General features: G+C 35.7%; 2 protein-coding genes across 3 annotated transcripts; one reads left to right on the top strand and one right to left on the bottom strand.

Annotated features, from left to right (window-relative positions):
- Positions 1–1,349: 1,349 nt before the first annotated feature.
- Positions 1,350–3,303, top strand: Zif (Zinc-finger protein). 2 transcript variants are annotated; one of them, XM_073974673.1, is made up of 4 exons: positions 1,350–1,639; positions 1,724–2,634; positions 2,702–2,836; positions 2,900–3,303. In XM_073974673.1, exons 1-4 carry the CDS (start codon positions 1,496–1,498, stop codon positions 3,198–3,200), a joined length of 1,491 nt encoding a protein of 496 aa, XP_073830774.1. In that variant the 5' UTR covers positions 1,350–1,495; the 3' UTR covers positions 3,201–3,303. The 2 variants fall into 2 exon arrangements, with proteins under 2 accessions (XP_073830774.1, XP_073830769.1); XM_073974668.1 differs by having other exon boundaries at positions 1,356–1,639; positions 1,697–2,634.
- A 1,957-nt stretch (positions 3,304–5,260) lies between these two features.
- On the bottom strand, positions 5,261–6,473 carry Spt3 (Transcription initiation protein Spt3). Its single transcript, XM_073974684.1, has 2 exons — positions 6,295–6,473; positions 5,261–6,235 (listed from the first exon to the last, which is right to left on the bottom strand). The coding sequence occupies exons 1-2, from the start codon at positions 6,377–6,379 to the stop codon at positions 5,406–5,408; spliced, it is 915 nt and encodes a 304-aa protein (XP_073830785.1). The 5' UTR covers positions 6,380–6,473; the 3' UTR covers positions 5,261–5,405.
- Positions 6,474–26,485: the final 20,012 nt, after the last annotated feature.

Here is a 26,485-nt window from a genome sequence, read left to right as displayed (position 1 = left end):
CAGCCCAGCTGTCAAAAAATATTGTAATTAAAACAAAATAAATTAATTACATAAATATTGTGATCATTTTATGGATTTTTTGAAAATACGTTGATAATTTTTCCTCCATGAAATAGGTAGTTCTTGGGACCCTGATTCCAACGATATATAATTTTCGGGGGGGAAGTCCATACTTCCCGAGATATGGGTCTTGACATTTCGGAAATTTCGTACTTTCACACCTTTAGGTTGTTTAGGGGCACCTCTCGGTTCGGGCTGACATTTTTACAGTAGATAGCCCTTGGCATCCTGAATACAACGATATATAATTTTCCGGGGGGAAGTCCATACTTCCCGAGATATGGGTCTTGACATTTCGGAAATTTCGTAATATCACACGTTTAGGTTGTTTAGGGGCACCTCTCGGATCGGGCTGAAATTTTTACAGTAGATAGCCCTTGGCATCCTGAATACAACGATATATAATTTTCCGGGGGGAAGTCCATACTTCCCGAGATATGGGTCTTGACTTTTTTACTTTTATCACCATTATTTTTAAAACCTATGCAATATGGGACTCGTTTTAAAGCTCAAGACTTTCTCCTATGGACAGGGTCAAAAGTACGCGATCAGAACTCTCTTTTAAATTGAAAGTGTTCTTAAGTAGCCGGCCTTCGGCCGGGCATTTAAGACTTTCTCCTATGGACAGGGTCAAAAGTGGGCTACGCGATCAAAACTCTCTTTTAAATTGAAAGTGTTCTCAAGTAGCCGGCCTTCGGCCGGGGATTTAAGACTTTCTCCTATGGACAGGGTCAAAAGAGGGCTACGCGATCAAAACTCTCTTTTAAATTGAAAGTGTATTTTAGTAGCCGGCCTTCGGCCGGGGATTTAAGACTTTCTCCTATGGACAGGGTCAAAAGTGGGCTACGCGATCAAAACGTGTGCATAAAAGTAATCTCCATAAGCTTTAAAACGATGCCCATATTGCCCACGTTAGAATTGTAAAATGTCAAGACCCATATCTCGGGAAGTATGGACTTCCCCCCGGAAAATTATATATCGTTGTATTCAGGATGCCAAGGGCTGTCTACTGTAAAAATTTCAGCCCGATCCGAGAGGTGTCCCTAAACAAACTAAAGGTGTGAAAGTACGAAATTTCCGAAATGTCAAGACCCATATCTCGGGAAGTATGGACTTCCCCCCGGAAAATTATATATCGTTGTATTCAGGATGCCAAGGGCTATCTACTGTAAAAATTTCAGCCCGATCCGAGAGGTGCCCCTAAACGACATTTAAGCCAAAATTGTACATTCATCAAATGTAATGCAATGGATTTTGTTGTAGCCGATTTCTGATGCATCTACCTTGTTAAGTATGCCTTGCACAACACCAAAAAACATTTGTTGTTGAAATTTTGTAAACAATGAAAACCTGACAAATTAAAATTAATCCAATAAAAAAAAACAAAAATATACTAATCCCCAGATTTCTACTAACAAAATAAACCTGTTCCATCATGCTACGTGAACTCATTGCCAATTGTTGTCGTATTTGTTTGGACAAAGGCAAGAAATTGCGATCCCTATACAGATCAGTGGATGAAGGAGATGAGCCACCGTATGAAATGCTGCTAAAAGTCACTGGAATACAAGTGGAACAGGTAAGTGAAATCAGTTATAGTCTACTCGGCATATTTCATTGATTATGACCATTGCAGGAGGATATACACACCATGTTACCAAAGACTATTTGTAAGAATTGTGAAATGTCCTTGAGTATGGCTTTTGAATTTCGTGAAAAGGCCCTGCAGAGTCATGAAATGTTGATGTCTTATATGGGGGAGTTACAAATTCCCCACCAATTAGAGGAAATGGAGCAAATGCACACTGGAAGTGAAATGAATAACCGTGAGCTTGTAATAAAGAGTGAAGAAGCTGTGGTAATGAATAGTCCACAACATTATGAGGAGACAGCTTCATATGTCGAAAAAGTTGTAATAGAACAAAATATAGAAGCGGGAAACTCGGGGAATGATGACATACAAAAAGAGCAACAAATGGCTACCTTGGATAACAAAGATGAACAAATTATTGATGGAACCTGTTGCGATGCTTATGACAATGATGACCCTCATGCGGAAGAAGAATTTTGTTCAAATAGTGAAAACAATGATGACCAACAATATCATGGAATCGAAAGCGAATTGAATACCTCAGAACAAAATGAAGTGGATGTACTAAATTATAGGCCCGAAGATAGACCTGAAGAAGAAATACACCAAGAACTAAGTCAACATGTACAAAAAATTAATCAAAAATCCTTAGAATTAAATGAAGAAAAAACTGCAATGGAAATTGTTGAGGATGAGACCCCTCAATCTAAACAAAATGAAGTGAAGAATAAAAAACTTGGCAAAAGTGGAAAAGAAAATTGCCAAGAGTCGTTACAAGATAGACAAGAGAACTTGGATTCAATTGAAATTGAAATGAAGTCAGACGGTGAAGGGGATGGAAAACCCTTGAAGCGTGGTAGAAAAGCCAGAGAGGATGGCAACCAGCTTTTTATTTGTGATATTTGCGGTAATGTTTTCTCCAAGCGCAGTCGAATGAGGGAGCATCGACAGCGTCATGATAAACGCCCTAAATATGAATGCGAGTAAGATTCAAGATTATAATGAATTTTCTATATATAATTCGGTTGTGTTTCCTGGCTCTACTTTTAGATTATGTGACAAACAATTCCATATGCGTGAATTGTTGAGAAAACACATGTTCTCTCACAGCGGAGGAAAGCCACATAAATGTGAATACTGTTCGCGAACCTTTTATTATGAATCTGTAAAGAAGGCCCATGAAGCGTAAGTTTTATCTCATACTCCTCATGGCTAAAAATTGAAATATTATTTCTTTATTCCCTTTAGTGTTCATCAAGGCTTAAAACCCTATATCTGTGATGTTTGTGGCAAGGCATTCAGTTATGGCCACTCACTGAAGAAACACAAGTTAATACATGCCGAAGTTAAGCTATATCGTTGTGAATATTGCAATAAAGATTTTCGCCTGCAACATCATATGAAGCAACATGAGCTAACCAAAGCCCATCGTAGAGAAGTCCAACTGGCCGGTGGTACTATAGAGTATCAAGATACAATGCTAACACCCGACGAAGAAGAGCAAGTATTTACAGTGGTGGTCGAAGAAGGCGCCTGTGAAGAGGGATAAATTCGTGTGGCGAATGTAGAAAGGCGATAGTTTGCTTAATTCGTTATATAAAATATTTTATAAATATTTTTCTTTCGAAAATATTACGATAGATACCAACAAAGATAGTATGATTATTCGGAGGTGTTTAAAGATGATCGGCTGTCAACGAAATAACCTGTAGATGACCTTAATAATAATATAGACGTCATCTACTCTACAATAGATGTCTATAGGTGTCATCTACTCTTCAATAGCTGACTAAAGACGTCATATACTCTACCATAAATGACTACAGGCGTCATCTACTCAACAGTAAATGACCATAGACGTCATCTACTCTACAGTAGATGTCTATAGACGTCATTTAATCTACAGTAGATGTCTATAGACGTCATCTACTCTACAGTAGATAACTATTGATGTAATCCACACTACAGTAGATGTCTATAGCGTTGTCTACAGTACAGTAGCTGACGATAGACGCAATCTACACTACATAAGATTACTACAGACTACATCTACACTACTGTAGCTAGCTATAGACGTCATCTACACTACAGTAGATGACTATAGACGTCATCTACAGTACAGTGATAACTATAGGCGTCATCTACATTACTGTAAAGGACTATAGACGTCATCTACAATACTGTAGATGACTATAGACGTCATCTACACTATTGTAGGTGACTATAGACGTCATCTACACTACTGTAGATGACTATAGACGTCATCTACACTACTGTAGATGACTATAGACGTCATCTACACTACCTTAGATGACTATAGAACGTTATCTACTCTACTGTAGATGACTATAGAACGTTATCTACACTACTGTAGATGACTATAGACGTCATCTACACTACTGTAGATGACTATAGACGTCATCTACACTACTGTAGATGACTATAGACGTCATCTACAATACTGTAGATGACTATAGGTGTCATCTACAATACTGTAGATGACTATAGGTGTCATCTACACGACTGTAGATGACTATAGACGTCATCTACACGACTGTAGATGACTATAGACGTCATCTACACGACTGTAGATGACTATAGACGTCATCTACACGACTGTAGATGACTATAGACGTCATCTGCACGACTGTAGATGACTATAGACGTCATCTGCACGACTGTAGATGACTATAGACGTCATCTGCACGACTGTAGATGACTATAGACGTCATCTACACGACTGTAGATGACTATAGACGTCATCTACACGACTGTAGATGACTATAGACGTCATCTAAACGACTGTAGATGACTATAGACGTCATCTACACGACTGTAGATGACTATAGACGTCATCTACACGACTGTAGATGACTATAGACGTCATCTACACGACTGTAGATGACTATAGACGTCATCTACACTACAGTAGATGACTATAGACGTCACCTACAGTACAGTGATAACTATAGGCGTCATCTACACTACCTTAGATGACTATAGACGTCATCTACAGTACTGTAAAGGACTATAGACGTCATCTGCAATACTGTAGATGACTATAGACGTCATCTACACTATTGTAGATGACTATAGACGTCATCTACACTATTGTAGATGACTATAGACGTCATCTACACCACTGTAGATGACTATAGACGTCATGTACACTACCTTAGATGACTATTGAACGTCATCTACACTACTGTAGATGACTATAGACGTCATCTACACTACTGTAGATGACTATAGACGTCATCTACACTACTGTAGATGACTATAGACGTCATCTACACTACTGTAGATGACTATAGACGTCATCTACACTACTGTAGATGACTATAGACGTCATCTACACTACTGTAGATGACTACAGACGTCATCTACACTACTGTAGATGACTATAGACGTCATCTACACGACTGTAGATGACTATAGACGTCATAACAGACAGATAATAACAGACTTCATCTAGAATAGAGTAGATGACAATATGCTATATAAACCCTACAATAGATGACTATAGACTTCATATACACTACAGATGACAATAGAACGCCATCTAGACTGCGCTAGATGATTATAGACATCATACACAATATTTGTTCATTTTTGTTTCTTCTTTATTTAATATAATTTAAATTCCAAACTTATAACTACTATTTTTGAGTATCCAATAAAAAAACTCTCTTAACAGATGAGTTCATTTATAAAAAAGAGATTTCAGTTTCCAAGAAAGATCCAAAACCCTTTCTTACAAAGCCAAAAATGAACGACGAAAATCTGTATCACAAGTGCTGCGATAGAAACCCACCTTTTTGCTGGTCATTTGACGGAAACGTCGTATACCTTCATGTATTTCTTGAACACTTATAGGTTTCACCACTTCCATGCCGCGGCCTTGAGTTACCTCGGGACAAATGTGCATCATGGCAGGCGAGGCACCCGTCGATGTGACACGACTAAAAGGTTCTGTAATACGATTCGATGAATTCAAACGTGTCAATATGGCATAGTCGACAATTACAGCAATTGTTTCGTGGGCAAAGTAGGCCAAGATATTCATTGTAGTTGTGGGTATTCTCAAATCTGCCGGCAAATCGAGAAAACGTCTAAATTTATTCTTGATTTTCTCTCCATGCCTACAATAGAAGGAAGTTTTTCGTGCTTCATTAAATTCCAAATATTGCTGGCCACTTAATATCTGCGATATGCGATCGGCACGAAACAGCCTTCGTGTTCTATCTTCATCATACATTTCCGGCACATCGATGCCCAGTTCTTCATCGGAGTCCTGTTGATCTAAATCTTCCATAAAATCCTGTCTTCCCGTGCGAATACTTAGGAACTTCTTTAGTATTCTCATATCCTTTAAATGTTTACGCATTCGGGCAATTTTCACCGGATGATTACGCATTAGGAATTCAAAATCAGCCTGTGATGGACACGGATTGTTTTTACGTTTCATTGCCACCAATGAAGCTTCGTTGAACATTCCCCGTAATTGTTGTTGCAGTATGTGTTCCACCAGCTTAACACTTTCCATCCGAGGTTGGTCACTATCTCCAAAGCTACGCATAATATCTGTAATTAAGGTCTAGGGTAGTATTTTTTGTATTTTGTATATAAATTTCAACTTATACCTGATATTTCCGATAGCAGCGATACATTTTCTTCAACATTGACTGCAGCTGCACCAGCTGAGTTATTTGTTAGATTGTTATTCATGATTTATTCATAAGAAAACGACGCTGGAGTCCTTTATATTTGTTTATTAATGAATTAAACAACAAACTATTAACTAGGGATAGGTATGTCGACTTTCGGTTAATCGACTTTTTGCAGTCAAAAATCTAAAAATCGTAGTCGACTTTTGTCTGGAGAGAAAATCGCATAATCGATTATCGAGTTTGCCCATAGATTGTGGACTTAGTAGAGTTGTACAATCTAGTTCATTTGAAAGATCTAGTTCAATAGCTCAGCTCTTATAACTGAACTAGTTCAGTAATCTAGTTCATAGTTCACTATCCAGTTCAATCATTCGGATCAGAATCGTTCACGGAAACACACACACACACTTATACCAAATAGGAACAAACATTAGAGTAATAATTAAACTGCAAAAATGTTACATTTTGATAATTTTATACCATTCATAAATAAAGATTAAGTTTGTATTAAGTTTAGAAGAAAACGTCCTTTGGAAAAAATTGTAATTAGAATTTCATTTACGTGGCTGGCAAAAACTCTTATGTTGTGTGTTTGTACAAATTATAACTGCGGAAAAAGCTTTATGTATGTATGATTCTTTTTTCTATCCAAAACAAGGCACATTGAATGATAATGGATTCGATATATTGGGATGTGTTATGTCAACAATGTTCTTTATGTAGAAATTACTTTTATTACAATGGGGGTTGACACTTCACATTGTTCCAAATCATAAACAAAACTCATGACATTACGAAAGCATCACTTAGCACAGAAAACGGCGTCACTTTATTCATATGTGAATGACATGCTGAACTAGATTGTGGATCGTTCGTTCGTTGATCGTTCTTTGTGGATCTTTCGTACTGCGCTCAGTGAGCTATTGAACTATAATGAACTATATCGACTGATCTAGTTCATACGCTCTTTTCAATGAATCGTTCAATTGAACTAGTTCGTTCATGAACTATACAACTCTAGGACTTAGCGGTTTTGCACTTTTGGCGGTTTTACAGTAGCTCTGTTCGATAACCCAAAAGTTTGTACAAATTTGTACAAACTTTTACAAAATGCTGTTCGATAACAAACTTGTTCAGAGAAAGAAAAATGAGCAGTAGTTGCAAATACTTGCAAGAACTTGCAAATACTTTTTGCTTGCGAAGTTATCGAACAGGCCTAGTTTCAAAAGAAATCACGAACATCGACGAATAGTCGATTAAAATCGATTCTCTGCGGTTATGAAAAAGTCGAAAGTCGAGTTTTAAGACAACTGAAATAATCGCAAGACCGAAAACCGCATTTTTAGTTTTAGACCAAAATCGAAAAGTCGAAAAATCGATTATTGCTTTCCATTACCTATCCCCATGGTACAATAATTCATAGGTAGGCCAGGTATGAGAATCGCCAAAAAAATACAACCCTGTCGCTATGGCGTAAAACGTCAAAATTGTTTTGATGAATGATAACGGATGAGTAAACAAAGAAGAAGAAGAACGAACCCTGTAGGAAATGTCAATAGTGAATCTATACTGACTTACTACTGACATTGTCAACAGTACTACTGACAAACTGTAGACAACTAATGTAATTTCCTATAGACATTTTGTATGAACGTGTCATTCGAAAGTCAGTACTGACAATGGAACTAGTATGTCAATAGTAAGTCAGTAGTTCCTGAGGAACCATGTGTTGACATTGGAGGTAGTGAGTCAGTATAGACCAGTGTTCGAAAATAAACACTATGGTATCGTACCGTACCGTTCTGTACCGTACCAAGGTGGATAGGTACACTACGATAGTGTACCGCTCCGGAACACAAACACTAAAAAATATTTTAGTGATACTGTACCGGAACACAACGATAATCGTAGTGTACCACATGCCGGAGCACTAAAAATCGTAGTGCTCCGACAGCGGAGCACTAAAAATTTTAGTGTTCCGATTGCGGAGCACTAAAAATTTTAGTGTTCCGACTGCCGGATCACTAAAAATCGTAGTGCACCACGTGTTGGAACACTAAAAAATAGGAAATGAAATATTTGGTTAAATTTGATGAAATAAAAATTAAGATAAACTTTTACATCCATGTTTGTTTAAATTAGTTAAACACATTGCGAAATTTGGTCAAAATTATGAAAAATAAAACAATATTTAATTTTTGTAGAATGAAGCGCAAAAATCGTCGTGTTCCGACTGCCGGAGCATTAAAAATCGTTTTGTACCACGTTTTGAAGCTATAAGGTAATGAACCATACATGAATTTAATATGATTTCTGAGGAAATTAAATATTTTATATATTTATTTTAATTAATAAAAATTTTAAGAAAATGAGAAAAAATATCTCATTTAGTTTTTGGGCAATGGAGCACTAAAAATCGTAGTGTTCCGACTGTTGGAGCACTAAAAATCGTAGCGTACCACGAGCCGAAGCGCTAAAAATAATGTTAAGATAATCGTCTGTTTATTATGATTTGTGAGGAAAATTAAATATTTTATGTTTTTAGGATAAGTAAATATGTACTTATTTATTATTTTATAAATTATTATTTAATAAATAAAACTTACAAGAAAATGTGTAAAACATCTGATTTGATTTTTTACAATGGAGCACTAAAAAAATTGTTCGACTGTGGAGCACTAAAAATCGTAATGTTCCGACTGCCGGATTACTAAAAATCGTAGTGCACCACGTGTTGGAACACTAAAAAATAACAAAGGAATTATGTTTTCTTAGGAAAATGAGATATTTGGTTAAATTTGATTAATAAAAATTAAGATAAAATGTTACATCCATGTGTGTTTGTTTTGGTTTTTGGACAATGGAGCACTAAAAATCGTAGTGTGCCGACTGCCGGATAACTAAAAATCGTAGTGTACCACGTGCAATACAATAAGGTAATGTACCACACATGAGTTTATTATGATTCGTGAGGAAAATTTAATATTTTATGTTTTTTTAATAAATACAATTTAAGAAATAAAAATTAGTAGGAAATATGAAAAAATCTGACTAGTTTTTGGACGATGGAGCAGTAAAAATTTTACTGTTCGACGTTTAGGTAATCATCTGTTTATTATGATTTATGAGGAAAATTAAATATTTGATGGCTTTTGGGTCAAGTAAAAATTAACAAATACAAATTAAGATGAGCATGTTATTTCCATGTACTTGAAATTAGTTACAAAATTTGAGAACGTTAGTAGAAAATATGACAAGAGGTATGCGGTACAAATTTTTATAAAACACTATTTTTTAAATTTTTTGTTACATATAATCTAAAATATTACACGTTACTGTGGTTACACATTTAGACGCTCAGTATGTACGTATCAGAATAACAATACTTAGTGTCGTATAAAAATTAACAGCGTTTCGATTTTTAGAGATCCGGCAGTCGGAACACTAAAATTTTTAGTGATCCGGCAGTCGGAACACTACGATTTTTAGTGCTCCGCAGCCGAACACTACGATTTTAATTGTTCCATTGTTTCGATTTTTAGAGATCCGGCAGTTGGAACACTAAAATTTTTAGTGATCCGGCAGTCGGAACACTACGATTTTTAGTGATCCGGCAGACAAAACACTACGATTTTTAGTGCTCCGCAGCCGAACACTACGATTTTGATTGTTCCATTGTTTCGATTTTTAGATATCCGGCAGTCGGAACACTAAAATTTTTAGTGATCCGGCAGTCGATTTTTAGAGATCCGGCAGTCGGAACACTAACATTGTTAGTGATTCGGCAGTCGGAACACTACGATTTTTAGTGATCCGGCAGTCGGAACACAACGATTTTTAGTGCTCCCCAGCCGAACACTACGATTTTTATTGATCCATTGTCCAAAAATCAAATCAGGCGTTTTTCACGTGTTCTATTAAATTGTATTTTTTAATTTGTATTAAAAAAAAATTATAAAATATGTAATTTTCCTCACAAATCATAATAAACTCATATATCCACAGTCAGAACACTACAATTTGTAGTGCGCCATTCTACAACAACCGAATCAATGTTTTTCATATTTTCTACTTAAGTTCCCAACGTTATTAATTAATATGTATACATACATGGATTTAAGAGGTGTATCTGAGTTTTTATGTCTTAATTTGGGCTTATCTCAAAAATTATAAAAATGTAATTTTCCTCGCAAATCATAATAAACTCGTGTGTGGTACATTATCATTACGTTATTTTTAGTGTTCCGATATGTGGTACACTACGATTTTTAGTGCTCCGACTGCGGAGCACTACGATTTTTAGTGTTCCGACTGCGGAGCACTACGATTTTTAGTGTTCCGACTGCGGAGCACTACGATTTTTAGTGCTCCGACTGCGGAGCACTACGATTTTTAGTGCTCCGACTGCGGAGCACTACGATTTTTAGTGTTCCGACTGCGGTACCCAACGTTTTTAGTGTACCAAAATGTGGTACACTACGTTTATCGTTGTGCTCCGGAACAGTATCACTAAAATATTTTTTAGTGTTTGTGTTCCGGAACACTAACGCTAAAAATATTTTAGTGATACTGTACTCGGAGCGGTACACTATGTTAGTGTACTGTTTATTTTCGAACTCTGGTATAGACATTGGTGGTAGTAAGTCACTATAGACATTGGAGGTAGTAAGTCAGTATAGACAATGGAGGTAGTGAGTCAGTATAGACATTGGCGGTAGTGAGTCAATAGTACCAGATTTTCAATACTAAACTTTTTAGCTTATTTGGAACTTTTCATAGATAAAACAGCTGTATAGTACGTTTAATAAGAAGATGAAGCTACACATTTGTTTAAATACTATATTTTATTAAAGAATAAAACAAATAATATTGAAAATGCTAAAAATGTACAAATTGCGTATTACAGTATTTTTATCTTTTTAAATGGCTAAGCCAAAGATTCCACATAAGTAAAAATTAGTAAATAAAGACAATGTATTCAAGGCTGCTTAAACATTTTAACATATAAATAATAAAAAAACGTTTTCGTTTTATTTTCTTAGCCAAGTCGCACCAATGACTTGTCTGCTTAAAATAGTTCTTCCTCTGTTGCACTTAACGTTTTATCAGGCGATTGGCTGAATGTTGATATAACATCTAGGAATTGAAAAGAATAAACATGTATAAACTTAAATAAAAAATATGTCCTTAAATTTTCTTGCCTATTACAGCTGTATAACATTGGAAAAATCTCACAATCGATTTTTGCCAAATAATTCTTCAACATTGTAATTCATTATTATGTTTAGTTACATTCAGCATTTCCAGCGAGACGGGCAAATATATACATCAGGCTCCACAATCTTCTCTAAAGGTTCCACATAATGTCTAATTGTCGAAATTTCACCACAAATGTTGCTAGTCGCCTCAGAATTCGTACTTTGCTATAGAATTGTTTATTTTTCACATGTCTTTTATATTTTCTTTTGCACATACTTGTTGTTGAAATTATATGCTTTAAGTTTTCACGATATTTTATTGATTTTTACAAAAACACTTTTTTCACCAACCGCAAAAATCATTTTACGCCAGACAATTAAGAAAATTAAAAAAAGGATGCTTCGTTGGGCTATCATCTGTCAATATACACAATGCTTCTTCTTTTTAAGGTAAAAGTATCAATAGTTGACAACCTGGTGACAAAGTGTTGACTTTGTCACCATATTAGTAGACAAAGTGGCGACATGTCAACACATGACCCCACACTTCCTACAGGGAAATGTTGAAATGAAAACAAAACAGAGTTGAATTTTTTGATCAATAATAAATATCAACTCTGCATGTCAACACGGTTTTGACAGATTAAGCCATAACAAAAAAAATTGTAATCAGCTGTTAGCTGTGGCCTACCTAAGTCCCAATTTACATTAGGCGAATTTACTTGCGGCAATTGTCAGTTTGTGGGTGAGAGAGGGTGTTGAGAGGCAAAGGGTTACCATATACCTCACCTCTCTCTCCATCAAACTGACAATTGCCGCAAGTAAACTCGCCTAATGTAAATTGGGACTTAGAAATTTCTAGTAACAACGCCGTCACGGTTTTATTTACTTGCCTTGTGAAATGCATTTATGAGTGACGGCGTCATTTGTTTCATTTGTAATTTGGCGCCTTTTATAAAAAAGGTTGTTGATTATCCTTTAATATATTGGGATTAAAAGACTTCTGCAGCTTTTATCAAAAGTAACACGCGTGAAACATTAGGTGTGTACGATAACCCAATAATTTGTACAAATTCGTACAAATTTTTGCTGAATGCTGTTCGATAACAAAATTATCCAGCAAAAGAGAGCGAGTTTGGAGATATTTTTGGAGAGTTTTGTGACTGAGAACTTGCAAATTTTTGCTGGGAAAATTTGTCCCGAACAAATTTGCAAGTCTGATCAGCTGACTTTTAATCACATGTTCAATGTAAACAACTCGAAATATTAACATTTTCGATCAAGAAAATTTCACAATTGCACATTTTTCTAGATTCTACAGCGTTGTGGTTAGCATTAAAGCGTTAAATAAGTAAACTGCAATTTTAAAATTTATGTTTTCGTTTCGTTTTGTTTAAAATATCAAAAGAAACAAAAACAAATTTCATACATTTTCGGAAACAGCTGCCTTTCTTGCAAGTTTTTGCAAAATGCTGTTCGATAACTTTCTGCAATTTTTCTTGCTTGGGAGAGTAAAATTCACTGAGAGAGGTTGCTGGAACTGACTGAGTAATTATTGCTGGGAAAGTTATCGTACACACCTATTATATGCAGACCAAATTGTGCGGTTGATTATAAAAAAATACAACAAAAATTCTAATCGGATAAATAGTAAGCTACGGTAGGTAAAACTGCCCATGAAGCGTAAGTTTTAAGACGACACTTCCTATGGTAAATATTTATAATATAATAATAATAACATTGTTATAATAAGTGTGTCTGCGTACTCGATAATTTGTAATAATTATCACAAATTATTACTAAATGTTGTTTTTTTTACACAAATGTTCAGTAAATGAGAATGAATTGAGAGACTTGTTTTGAAATTTTTGTTACTGAGAATTTATAATTGGTCTGTCTGGTTACTTTCCCAGCAAGAATTGACCAGCAAGAACTTTCTCAGAGAGTAAGGAGTTTTTATTCTCTTTTGCTAGAAAATTGTAAAAAGTAAACAGACACCTTCCCAGCAAAAACCAGCAAGCAATCAGCTGGCTTGCCAAAACAGAACAATTTGTCCGCCAATGAAGGAACTAAAGGAAGCAAAAAGGTTGTATTTTATTAAAAATAAAAAAGAAAATGTCCCAAAAAAGGATTTTCCCACTTTGTTCTCCAAAAAAGCAATACAATTAGGCTTGCTATTTCCACAATAAAAATGTTTTTAATTTTCACAAACATAAATCAACGAAAATTTTAAAACAGATGATTGATTGTTTTCAGGAAGAAGAAGAGTGCAAGTGCTTGCTAGAAGAAATTTGTCCAGCAAAAATTTGCAAGCTCTCAGTGAAAAAACTGTCAAAATGTCTCTCTCGAATCGCTCTCTTTTGCTGACTTTTTGCGTTAACAGACGACTTCCAGCAACAATTGGTACAAGTTGGTACAAATTTTGGGGTAACCAGACAGACTTATTTTTTACTGAAGGAATTTTGTTCAGTAACATTTTGTAGCTTTAGCAGTTGTCAAAAACATTAATAGCTGTGTTCCTTTTCTTACCTGAGGTTACCATTTCTACCATTTGTTACCATTTTTAACCTGCAAAGCGTTCCTTAACCCCGAAAGTGGCAAAACTGGAAGCAATTTTTAAGATAGTGAGAGTGGAGAGAGAGCGAAAATGGCTTTCTCTTCTACCACAGGCTACCAGCAAAATGTCTGCAGGTAAAAAATGGCAGAACTGATTTTTCGACTTTTTTTGACGATTAACGACGAAACTGGACGAAAAACAGAAGAAAAAGTCGAACGCTGACAAAACTAAATTAAAAACTGTGAAATAAAAGACGAAAATTGATTTTTTTATGTTTCTTTTTGACATTGCTGCCAGATCCGTTCCTTTACTTTTCTGGTAAAAATGTTCATGAGAGAGCAATTTTGACACTTTTCTCTTTTACCACCCTTACCATTAAAAAAGTAAAGGAACAAAGCTAATTTTTGGAAAATTTTTCAAATAATCAAATAACATACATATTTGCCGATTTAGAACGTTTTTTCGCATTACTTTCAATTTTCACGATGGAAGGACAAGATGTATGTATAAACATGAAAATGGTTGTGGTATTTAAAATATTGAATTTTTAAGATTGGATATCCCGCCAAAAAACAGTGCGTTTATGGAGCAAGTCGGTCACCGTTGTCTATTGCGGAAATTTATCCCTTAAGTCCGACACCAAGTGATAATCCAGGTAGAATTCCAGGTATTAGCCGAAAAGTAGATGTATTCAATAACTGTTATCAATTGATGTAGCCTGTGTTCGTGTTAATCTTAACATCTATAAGATACGTACATATGTACGTTCCGAGGAAGTACCCAATGTGTGAAAGAGGAAAATGAACATATGTGTAATTAATATAAATAATAGTACAATTGTAAGATGGTCGCTGCTGGAGCAAGATGAGTATAGTGGTCCTACTCAGAAAATATTAAATTAAATTTTCTCCTATGAATGCAAAACAAAAAACAAATACTTCTCCAAAATTATTTTTTGTTTCTACATCTCCGGAAATATGGTCTTCTCAGATATATATATATATATATATATTGACGTGATCAGGGTTCATAGACCTACCTGTGGAACAATTTTCTGAGTTCAGCCCAACGTTGAAAAGAAAACGGTACACTAACTTTAATGGTCCGATATCTGAGTACTAGTACCACAGTTTATTTTCAAACATCGGTCCATCCACTATACTTATCTTATGGCCCCTATTTCCCAATGATAGTATATTTCGCATCTCATGTTTAATTATTACTTACTGAAACAAAAACTGGGGAATGGGGATCTTCTCAGATGTGTACTTCGGTACGGAAAGTCTCTGATCGCCACTCACTTGGGAATGGTCAGAGATGATTCATTTGCTGAATTTTCCAAGCAGCTCAATACTTCCGATTTTAAATCAAGTATTCCCTGGTAATATCGTACAGACAACCGTTTGTCGATAGCTAGAGTGAGAAGGCGACCCGGCCTAGAGGGTTTCGTTGGCAATCCCAAAGCTAGGATCGGATGTTGTGGTCTAATCAGCCTCACATCTTAAAGGAACAAGATTGCAACGTAGTGTCTGTTTCCACATTGGGCGACTACAAACAGCGTCTGTACTCCAGAGGAGCGGCTGAATTCTAGAAGGAAAACTATATACCCATCAGAAGGCAACGGGAAACCACTGATGTACCATCCCTTGAAAATCATGCAATTATGAATACAACACAAAACATACGGCCCTCAATCTCCGGTAACTCGAGGGTGCTATGAATACCCGTAGGTAAAACAAAACAAAAACTAAAAATTGGAACATGGAATGTCCGCAGTTTATTCGAGCCTGGCAAACTAGCCAACACACTTAATGAAATGGAAAGACATAATATTGATATACTCGGCGTATGTGAAACATGGTGGCCAGAAGCAGGTGAATTTCTATCCCAAAATTTTAAAATCTATTACTTGGGAAACCTTAACAGAAACCATAGAAACGGAGTTGCAATAATTGTCAAAGCCCATATTGCCAAATGTATCACAAGTGTTATTTTAAAATCTGACAGGACCATGATGATAAAAATAATGGCCAAGCCACTTAATATAAATATTTTGCTCCTACAGCTGACAAAACCAATGAAGAAGTAGAACTCTTTTATAATGAAATTGATGAACTCCTTAATCTGACAAAACCACATGAAATAACGATTATTCAGGGAGACTTCAACGCGAAGGTAGGAAGCATCGCTGTCCCAGGAACAAGTGGACAGTATGGATTGGGAAATAGAAATGAAAGAGGTGACAGACTAATAGAATTCTGCCAAGAACACCGAAAGAAAGTAACAAACACATATTTCTGCCTACCCCCCAGACGACTGTACACGTGGAAATCGCCACAAGATAGAACAGGAAACACAATTAGAAACCAACTTGATTTCATTCTCATAGATACGCGCCACTTTACGTCTATAACGAATGCCTCGACATACCCAGGAGCAGATGTTCCTTCTGATCATAATCTTCTTATGGCAAATATGTGCACAAAGATTATATCTAAACCCAAAAAACACATCGTAAAAAACTTGATATTGGAAAACTTGCAAATCCCCTCATTAAAAGTAATATTACGCATAACTTAAATGTGCAACTGAACACAATTAATGCTGATGAGGTTGAAAATATATGGGAAAGAGTTAAAACTACCATAAACACCATATCTCAACATGATCTGGGAAACTACACAAAACCAAAGAATAAGGATTGGATAACGGATGAAATTCTACACCTTATCAATGAACGCCGAAAATACAAAAATTCAAATTACGAACTGTATTGGGAGCTCAACAGAGAAATTCAAACAGCCATACGAGCTGCAAAAACCGCTTATTTGAATAATCAGTGCGAAGAAATAGAAATATTGAGAAACCTACACGATGATTACAACCTACACAAGAAATTAAAGGAAGCTGCTGGTGTATATCGTAAAACAACTTCTGCTGTACTATACAATGAGAGCAATGAAATAGTGACTGAAATTAGCGAGAAGAAAATAATTTGGAAAGACTATATACAAAAGCTCTTTACAGATGATAAAAGATCATGCTACGAAAATCAATCCAGGCAGATATTGTCTGGAACGAGCATAACGGATTCTGAAGTAGAAGGGGCCATTAAATCTTTGAGGGACAAAAAAGCAACTGGGCCTGACGAGATACCTTCAGAAATATTAAAACTCATTGATGGAAACAATCTACAACTATTTACCAAACTTTTCAACCATATATATGACACAGGACAATTTCCACAAGACTGGCTGAAGTCCACGTTTATAGCAATACCGAAGAAGAGCCATGCCAAACGATGCAGTGACTATAGACTCATAAGCCTTATGAGTCATACATTAAAGATATTCCTTAAAATAATTCATAGTAGGATATATGAAAAATGCGAGAAATCAATGGGAGATACACAATTCGGATTTAAGGAAGGAAAAGGCACACGAGAAGCTTTGTTTTGTATCCAAGTTCTTATACAAAAATGTCGGGAAGTTCAGAAGGACGTATTCATATGCTTCATCGACTACGAAAAAGCCTTTGACACGGTACAACACGATAAGCTGATCGAAATAATCAAGTCTATTGGAATAGAAGACAAAGAAATAAGATGCATAAAAAGTTTATACTGGCATCAAACTGCCCAAATTGATGTCAACGGAGATACAACAGAAGAAATAATGATATCCAAAGGAGTTCAACAAGGATGTGTCTTATCTCCACTACTATTCAATATATACTCTGAAAAAACATACATCTTTGTGTTTATTTCAGCTTTAGTCCATATTTTGTTGTATTCAAGTATTTGAATAACAACAAAATGTTTTACAGTGGATATGAAATTGATTAGTTGCGGGCGGAGGGTCGGGAATACTATAGTTTCAGTTGTCACCAAACAACTTCATCAGTTTTAGGGCCATATAGCAAATTTCTCATTTTGTTTAATTTGCTGGATGGGCTTATTGACCTGTTTATCGATACAGAGTCGGCGGAAAAGGGAACTGATGAAGTTGTTTGGTGACAACTGAAACTATAGTATTCCCGACCCTCCGCCCGCAACTAATCAATTTCATATCCACTGTAAAACATTTTGTTGTTATTCAAATACTTGAATACAACAAAATATGGACTAAAGCTGAAATAAACACAAAGATGTAAAATTCTGCAGTCCAACAATAAAAAACGCCAACAACTCTGAAAAAATATTTCAAGAAGCATTTTTAAATATTCAAGAAGTTATAAAAATCAGAAATAAATATATGAACAACATCCGATACGCCGACGACACCACTATTCTGGCTGATACTATGTCGGGACTACAAAGTCTTATGAACAGACTCACTGAATATAGCGAAAAATATGGGCTAAAAATTAATATCCAAAAGACTAAGTTCATGGTGATTAGTAGAAAGAATTCGCACACGGACACATCTTTAAAAATACATAACTCTACTATTGAAAGAGTAAAATGTTTTAAATACTTAGGCGTTCTAATTAATGAGGAATGGGACAACAGCAAAGAAATTAAATGCAGAATAGAGATGGCATAGGACGCGTTTTCCAAATATAAAAAAGTGTTAACAAGCCATAACATAAACATTGAAACGAAGACAAGATTCGTTAAAAATTATATTTGGTCAGTATTGCTATATGCAGTTGAAATTTGGACCATTAAAGCTGTAGACATTAAAAGACTCGAGGCATTTGAGATATGGGTTTATAGGAGAATACTAAAAATATCCTGGACAGCTCACATATCGAACGAAGAGGTTCTCAGAAGAATGAACCGCACCCGAGAACTTACAACGCATATTAAAAAGCAAAAGAGTGCATACCTAGGACACATTATGAGGAATCCCAAATATAAACAACTCCAATTAATTCTCCTAGCAAATATAGAAGGTAGAAATTCCAGAGGTAGAAAAGAAACAACCTGGCTCAAGAACATACAGCAATCATAACGCAGACCATCTTATCAACACATCACGAAATAGAGAACTCTTTAGTCAAATCATAAATAACATCTAATGAAAATAGAAACTATGTAATTGTATGATCGCTAATATTCGAAAATCGAATAAGCAAATAAAGAAGAAACAAAAACTGATGTTCTATGAACATCTACGAGGTGACAAGGGTGACTTTTCTCCATGGTACAATAATACAGGTAGCATTATCATGCCAGCTGATGGTAACATAATGTGTCAATTGCATTGAATTGATGTCAAATTTTGACATCTTATGTTGCCAACAATTGCCGATGCGGCTACCTGTGTATTTGTACCATGCTTTTCTCATATAAATGGGTGCACCCCGATGCATATTAGCTCAGTGTATTCGAACGACGTATATCAAGACAAGATTGCTTACACTTACTGCACCTCACTGGCTCTCCACTACTTTCTAATCAAGATAAAACATTACACATACCACTGACTTCTCCCTATACCATAATTTCCGCCCAACGTGGCGTACATAAAGTCGGTCCCCTGATTTTGATTATTTGCTTACTTATTTTCTACTAGGAGATGATGCAAGCAATAGCATGAGGAACAATATAGTCAGTGTTGCATTGACGCTTATGGAGTCTTCGTCTTCCGAAAGCGATAGTGATGACAACGAGGAAGTTTTACTAAAAATTATATTCAATTCTAAGGAAAATATGCCCACAGACGTGTTACCGCTTCTAACAGAGCGGAGATTACGAAATTCAATACAAGATTATGTTGAAAAGATAGTTCCTACCTTCAGCGAAGAAGAATTTCGAAGACATTTTCGAATTTCTAGATGCCTGTTCCAAAATCTTTGCCAAAAACTTACAACTTGGGAACCTTACAAAATAATGCGTCGCGACAAAAAGTATTCCGAAATGATACACTTACTCGTGTAGTTTCAGGGACATATCTGACCGGTTTAACGTGTCACTTTTTGCGGTGGGCTCCATCATAAACAGAGTGTCCCTATTTTTGAGTTCCCTGAGTCCAGAAATAATAAAATGGCATAATGAACGAGAAAAGGAACAATCTGCGGCATTTTTTGAAAACAAATGTTTGTTCCCAAAAGCTATAGGTATGAATATACGCTTTTGGGATCCATAATTTAGTTAACTACTTTCAGGCGCTATTGATGGGACGCATATCGTGATTGATCCACCAAGTACTGGGAAAGATGATTATATAGACAGGAAAGGAAATGTTACAATTACCACGCAGGCAATTTGTAACGAAAACAAAAAATTCATCAACATTTTTTGGGGCATCCAGGATCTTGCCATGATAGCTGGGTATATAGGAACTCACCAATTTAAGATAAACTTCCATCGTATTGTGGAGGTAATTTTGTAAACTTTTATAAAAAATACCTCGAATCGTAATAATTATACCCTACACCACACTGTGTTAAGTGGTATTATGCATTTATTGTCCGACTGTCCGAACGCTGTTTTGGAGGAAGCAATCGATTTGGTCCAAACTTTGCACATCGTACTATTCCTTCCAGGCATAGATCAGGTTCCAAAAGGGACTATATCGGTACACTCCTTCGGGTACCTCCCACACAAAATTTAAAAAAATGTAGTTTGGAGCATAATGTAGTTTCTGTTGCAGGAGGTTTTTCTTGCGGGGACTCTTACGACGGTGTAGTTTGTTTCGGGGCCGTACTAACGTCAGAAGACTGAGGGTATTTTTCTTTCGGCTGAGTGATACGGTCAAACTTTTGTTTTTGTTTATTCACAGTGGTGTAGGGTAACATAGAGTCAGTCCCGCCCGACTATGATCCTTTCCTTCCTGGTTTTTATTATAAATGATTTTTTCGCAGAGTACTATCTTCTAGGAGATTCTGCATATCCATGCAATCAGTATTTAGTGACTCCATATAAGGATAACGGCCACTTAACGCGCGCACAGAAGCAGTTTAATATCAAACTTAGCTCTGGGCGCGACTGCATCGAGCATGCCTTCGGAATTCTAAAACAACGTTTTAGGCAATTATATTATTGTAAATTGCGAGGCATCAAAAAAATTATCATTTTGTACGGGCATGCTGTGTTCTACACAACATAGCTAACGAAGATGACATTGAATTCAGTTCTGAAGACCCGCCTGCCATTCCCGATGAAATCGCTGAATATGGTAATGCAGCTCAAGGAAACAATGTAAGGGACCCTATTTGTCAACATATTCAAGCCAATTTAGCATCCAGAAATTAAAATATATGAATGTGTATATATTTATATATGTGAATTATAAGATAGTTGTTAATTAAATATTCATTTGCATAGTTATTATTGTTTCTTTATTTTAATCAAACTAAATTAATCAAAAATCTTTAGAATTAAATGAAGAAAAAACTGCAATGGAAATTGTTGAGGACGAGACCCCTCAATCTAAACAAATGAATTGAAGAATAAAAAACTTGCCAAAAGTGGAAAAGAAAGAAAAGTGGAAAAGATTGCCAAGAGTCGTTACAAGATAGACAAGAGAATTTGGATTCAATTGAAATGAAGTCGGACGATGAAGGGGATGGAAAACCCTTGAAACGTGGTTGAAAAGCCAGGGAGGATGGCAATCAGCTTTTTATTTGAGATATTTGCGGTAATGTTTTCTCCAAGAGCAGTCGAATGAGGGAGCATCGCCAGCGCAGCGTCATGATAAACGCCCTAAATAGGAATGCGAGTAAGATATAATGCATTTTCTATATATAATTGGGTTGTGTTTCCTTGCTCTACTTTTAGATTATGTGACAAACAATTCCATATGTTCACACATGTTCTCTCACAGCGGAGAAAAGCCACATAAATGTGAATACTGTTCGCGAACCTTTTATTATGAATCTGTAAAGAAGGCCCATGAAGCGTAAGTTTTATCTCATACTCCTCATGGCCAAAAATTTAAATATTATTTCTTTATTACCTTTAGTGTTCATCAAGGCTTAAAACCTTATATCTGTGATGTAGATGGCAAGGCATTGAATTATGGCCACTCGCTAAAGAAACACAAGCTAATACATGCCGAAGTTAAGCTATATTGTTTTGAATGGCATTTGTCTGCAACATAACATGAATCAACCTGAGCTTACCAAATCCCATTGTAAAAAAGTCAAACTGGCCGGTGGTAATATGGAGTATCTAGATACATACAATGCTAACACACGACGAAGAATACCAAGGAAGGAGTCAAGCGGTATGGTACATCTTCGAATTTGATGTATTTTTTAAAAGAATTATTACCATGTGCAATTTGCGTACTGCCTTCGAAAGTTATCTTGAACCCTAGCCATTTTAGTTGGTGGCCGTACGTTTTTTTTACCGCTTTACGGTATGTATTTCAGGAAATATCTGTTATTTTTCCATTCAAAAGTTATCATGCGCACCATTTAAGCGAAAATTTTTGAACTTTAGTGGGGAGATATCGCGATTTGCTAGACTTCATAGTGAATAATGCATAATAAAAAGGTCGATCGTCACATAACTGATATTTTTGCTGTTGTTTTTTATTCTCAGAACTTCAATTAACCAAACCAATGCGAGTTTTGATGAGAAAATCCCATCAGTTTCAAATTAAACCATGCTAAAAATCGAAGTTGCTTATAAGCAACGTTGGGGTCGAAAGGGTTATCGATCAAAAAGCTTAGTCCATATTTATATTAGGCAATTTTCCTTGCGGCAATTGTCAGTTTGTAGGTGAGAGAGGGAGTTGAGAGGCAAAGGATCACCATATGCTTCACCTCTCTCTCTCCATCAAGCTGACAATTGCCGCAAGGAAAATTGCCTAATATAAATATGGACTTATCAAGCGACTGTAGAATTGAAAATACTATATTTCAATACTACAGTCGCTGATGCCAGACAGAGATATTGTGGAAATACAATCCATCGAAGAACATATTCTGCCTTGATGAACTAAATGATGCAGGGCGATGATGTTTGAATATTATGCGGCAGAGGTTGTGTACTCAGTATGTAGCACTTTTTACTTGTCCACCTCAACTAACACTAAAATCTTTGCAGCCGTAACCAGAGGAGCCATTCATATTACCACCCTTTATATTGAATTAGATATTGCTTGGACGGCGTTTGTGTCATGAATTGTAGGAATTACGAGCTTATGAGCTAGACGTTACCTGGAGCCATTCGCGTCATTCATTCACTATCGGAGCTGACATGTCTATTGGAGATGACAGAGGCTTTGATCGAAATACAAATAAACGTACATAAGAAGACTTTGGAAGACAGTGTAGTGTTTTGTATGGTATCGGATGTGACCGAATTTCTGGAAGCTCCTTCAACACCAAAAACATGTTTGACACTACACTTCTATTAGAATACCCTTTAGTCAACTATAAGAAGTCCTTGTGGTCTTTTATAAAAAACTTTCGTGGTTTCCAAAAAGAAGACTTCTTGGACTTCTTTAGAAGAACTGAGCGTTTAACAGATTCTCTATAAGAAGGCCCTGTTGTATATTATTAGAATACCCCGTGATCAACTATAAGGAGATTCTTCTGTAGGACGGCCTTGTGCACTTCATGTTCTACATTAGCCTAGAAATGGGCTTGAAACAAACAACTGTCAGCTTTATTAATAAGTAAGAACGGCGTTAAGTTCGGCCGGGCCGAACTTGTTATACCCTCCACCACAAGTTGTATTGAAGTAAAATGGAATAATTAGTTTCCTTTCGTGTATGAAGAAGACTTAATACTAAATTTCAGCAATTTCGGTAAAACAATGTGAGGCACCATTCTATGGGGGCTATTTCAAAACGTCGCGACAAATTTCTGACGGAAAGTTTTTAAGCTCAAAGAAGACTAAATACCAAATCTCCTATATTTCGGTAAGAGAATGTGGCTATAACTTAAAAATACCGAAAATCAAGAAGTACGGTTCTATGGGGCTATAGGAAGACGTGGACCTATACTGATAATACTCTTCTGGAATATTTTATTACTCTTGGAAGACGAAATAACGAATTTCGGCCATTTAGGTTGGATATTGACGTCACAATCTTCAGTATTACGAAAATCGGGAGGTACCGTTCTATGGGGGCTATATCGAAACGTGGACCTATACCGACGAATTTTAGTCAGAAATGGGGCAATATGAAACCGTGGACCTGTACAGACATATTTCTGGCGAACAGTTTTATATCACATTGAAGACTAAATACCAAATTTCAGCCTTCAGAATACGAAAAATCGGGAGGTACCTTTTTGTGCGGGCTATTTGATGGCGTGGACCTATACCGACAAATCTAAAGGGGAAGTTTAAGTACCCCCAACGAAGTCTAAATACCAAATTTCAGCCATTTCGGTGGAATATTGAGGCCACAACGTTCAAAATACCGAAAATCGGGAGGTACCGTTCTATGGGGGCTATATGAAGGCATGGACCGATACCGACAAAGTTCTGGGGGAAAGTTTTATACCACCAACGTAGACTAAGTACCAAATTTCAGCCATTTCGGTGTGATAATGAAGCTAAAACCTTCAAAATACCGAAAATCGGGAGGCACCGTTCTATGGGGGCTATATGAAGGTGTGGACCGATACCAACAAAATTCTGGGGGAAAGTTTTATACCCCTAAAGAAGACTACGTACCAAATATCAGCCATTTTGGTAGGATAATGAAGCTAAAACCTTAAAAATACCGAAAATCGGGAGGTACCGTTCTATGGGGGCTATATGAAGGTGTGGACCGATACCGACAAAATTCTGGGGGAAAGTTTTATACCCCTAAAGAAGACTACGTACCAAATTTTAGCCACTTTGGTAGGATAATGAAGCTAAAACCGTAAAAATACCGAAAATCGGGAGTTACCGTTCTATGGGGGCTATTTAAAAACGTGGACCGATATATCCCATTTTCAATACCAACCATCCTGCAAGTAATAAAAACTTCTGTACCAAATTTTGACTCTCTATCTTTAAAATTGCGAGCTGTATCTTGATTTCAGACGGACGGACGGACATGGTCAAATCGACATAGAATTTTATGCTGATCAATAATATATATACTTTATAGGGTCTCCGACGAATATTTCGATGTGTTACAAACGGAATGACAAATTTAATTATACCCTCCATATGGTGGAGGGTATAAAAATGTACATGGTACAAGTGGAATGATTTCAGAATTTTTAGTACCGCTTGGTTATGGTTTTCAGCATTCTTGTCTAATTTGTAGTTTTTTGCATGTTGTGACATTAATAGGCCAAATGGCTTCTTCGCAACATATAAAAAATAAATAAAATAAAAAAATAATAAGATAAATGGACATATCGATGCCCTTCTTTTTCAGACTCGTACCTTAAAAAATACAATTTTCAGGATAGATAAAAAGAATAATTTTTTGATTACGTATTAGAAAATTGAGTACATATCAATAATAATTGCATTTATCGTATTTTATTTTATCTTTTTTCCTGCAAAACATTAATTTTACAGTATTTTATTTATTGATACGAGGTTGGGAAAGCAAGGCATCGATATGTCGGTTTCATACACAGGGATTTTTTTTATTTCATACTTTATTTAATATCAATTCTATAAACATTTTTTTTTTTCAATAATAATTCTACTTTTGTTTTTCGTTCATAATAATAAATTAATAAAATTTTTATTTATAACAATAATATCTTATAATGGAAGCTAAAGATTTACAATTGGAGTCAAGAGAGTATTTTGCACATATTCTTAATATTTATAATTTAAAATATTTATAATTATTATTAAATTATTTTAAGGTGAAAAGTAAATAACACGCGATAGACAAGGAGTTGCCGATGTCATTGTTGGCATTCAATTTCAATTTATTTCAATTTTATAATACCCAGCCTTCCGACCTTAGGGTTGTATACTACATTTTTAATATTAATAAATATAAAACCTAGAGGTCTTCTATATATGTATCCACCTTAAGGTAGTTTATGACGAGAAGACCTCATAAAGACAATCAATGTATGAAAACCCTCCTCAAGCGTTTTTTAGAATACCTCATTGAAATCTTCAAGGATGTCTAAAACTAAAGTCATACTATACTTAGAAGACTTCTTCCAAACATAGAATACCTTCTTTCTGCAGATAGAAGATCACTTAACTATATAGGAAGTAATCGATATATAGCAGATCTTTTGTGGTTCTCTATCCATAGAAGATCTCTTCATAAAATACCCTAAGAAGATATTTTATGTATAAAATTCATTTAATAATTCTATATAATCATTCGAAATATGTAATAAATATTACCCACTATCCATTTTCTCCTTTTATATCTGCCGATATTACCTTTCAACCTTAAATTATGATCTAAACAAATATTTCAAAATTGAATTAAATAACATTAAACATTTATTAATACAAAATTTAACTTAACTTACCTAATAAATAGCGAGTAAATTTCATAAATTTTGCCTTAACCTAACC

The sequence above is a fragment of the Musca autumnalis genome, unplaced genomic scaffold (genome assembly GCF_047663935.1).
Source record: "Musca autumnalis isolate F117 unplaced genomic scaffold, ASM4766393v1 scaffold_1, whole genome shotgun sequence".
Classification (NCBI taxonomy): domain Eukaryota; kingdom Metazoa; phylum Arthropoda; class Insecta; order Diptera; family Muscidae; genus Musca; species Musca autumnalis.
The sequence above is the reverse complement of the archived record's forward strand: the minus strand, read 5'-3'. Positions and strand labels throughout refer to the sequence as shown.

What these genes read in the sequence shown, in the direction of transcription:
- Zif (XM_073974668.1), top strand. Translation starts at nt 1,496, where the DNA reads ATGCTACGTGAACTCATTGCCAATTGTTGTCGTATTTGTTTGGACAAA. An exon ending in CGCCCTAAATATGAATGCGA is followed by an intron (nt 2,635 to 2,701) that starts GTAAGATTCAAG and finishes CTCTACTTTTAG; the next exon opens with ATTATGTGACAAACAATTCC. An exon ending in GTAAAGAAGGCCCATGAAGC is followed by an intron (nt 2,837 to 2,899) that starts GTAAGTTTTATC and finishes TATTCCCTTTAG; the next exon opens with TGTTCATCAAGGCTTAAAAC.
- Spt3 (XM_073974684.1), bottom strand. Translation starts at nt 6,379, where the DNA reads ATGAATAACAATCTAACAAATAACTCAGCTGGTGCAGCTGCAGTCAAT. An exon ending in GCTGCTATCGGAAATATCAG is followed by an intron (nt 6,236 to 6,294) that starts GTATAAGTTGAA and finishes CCTTAATTACAG; the next exon opens with ATATTATGCGTAGCTTTGGA.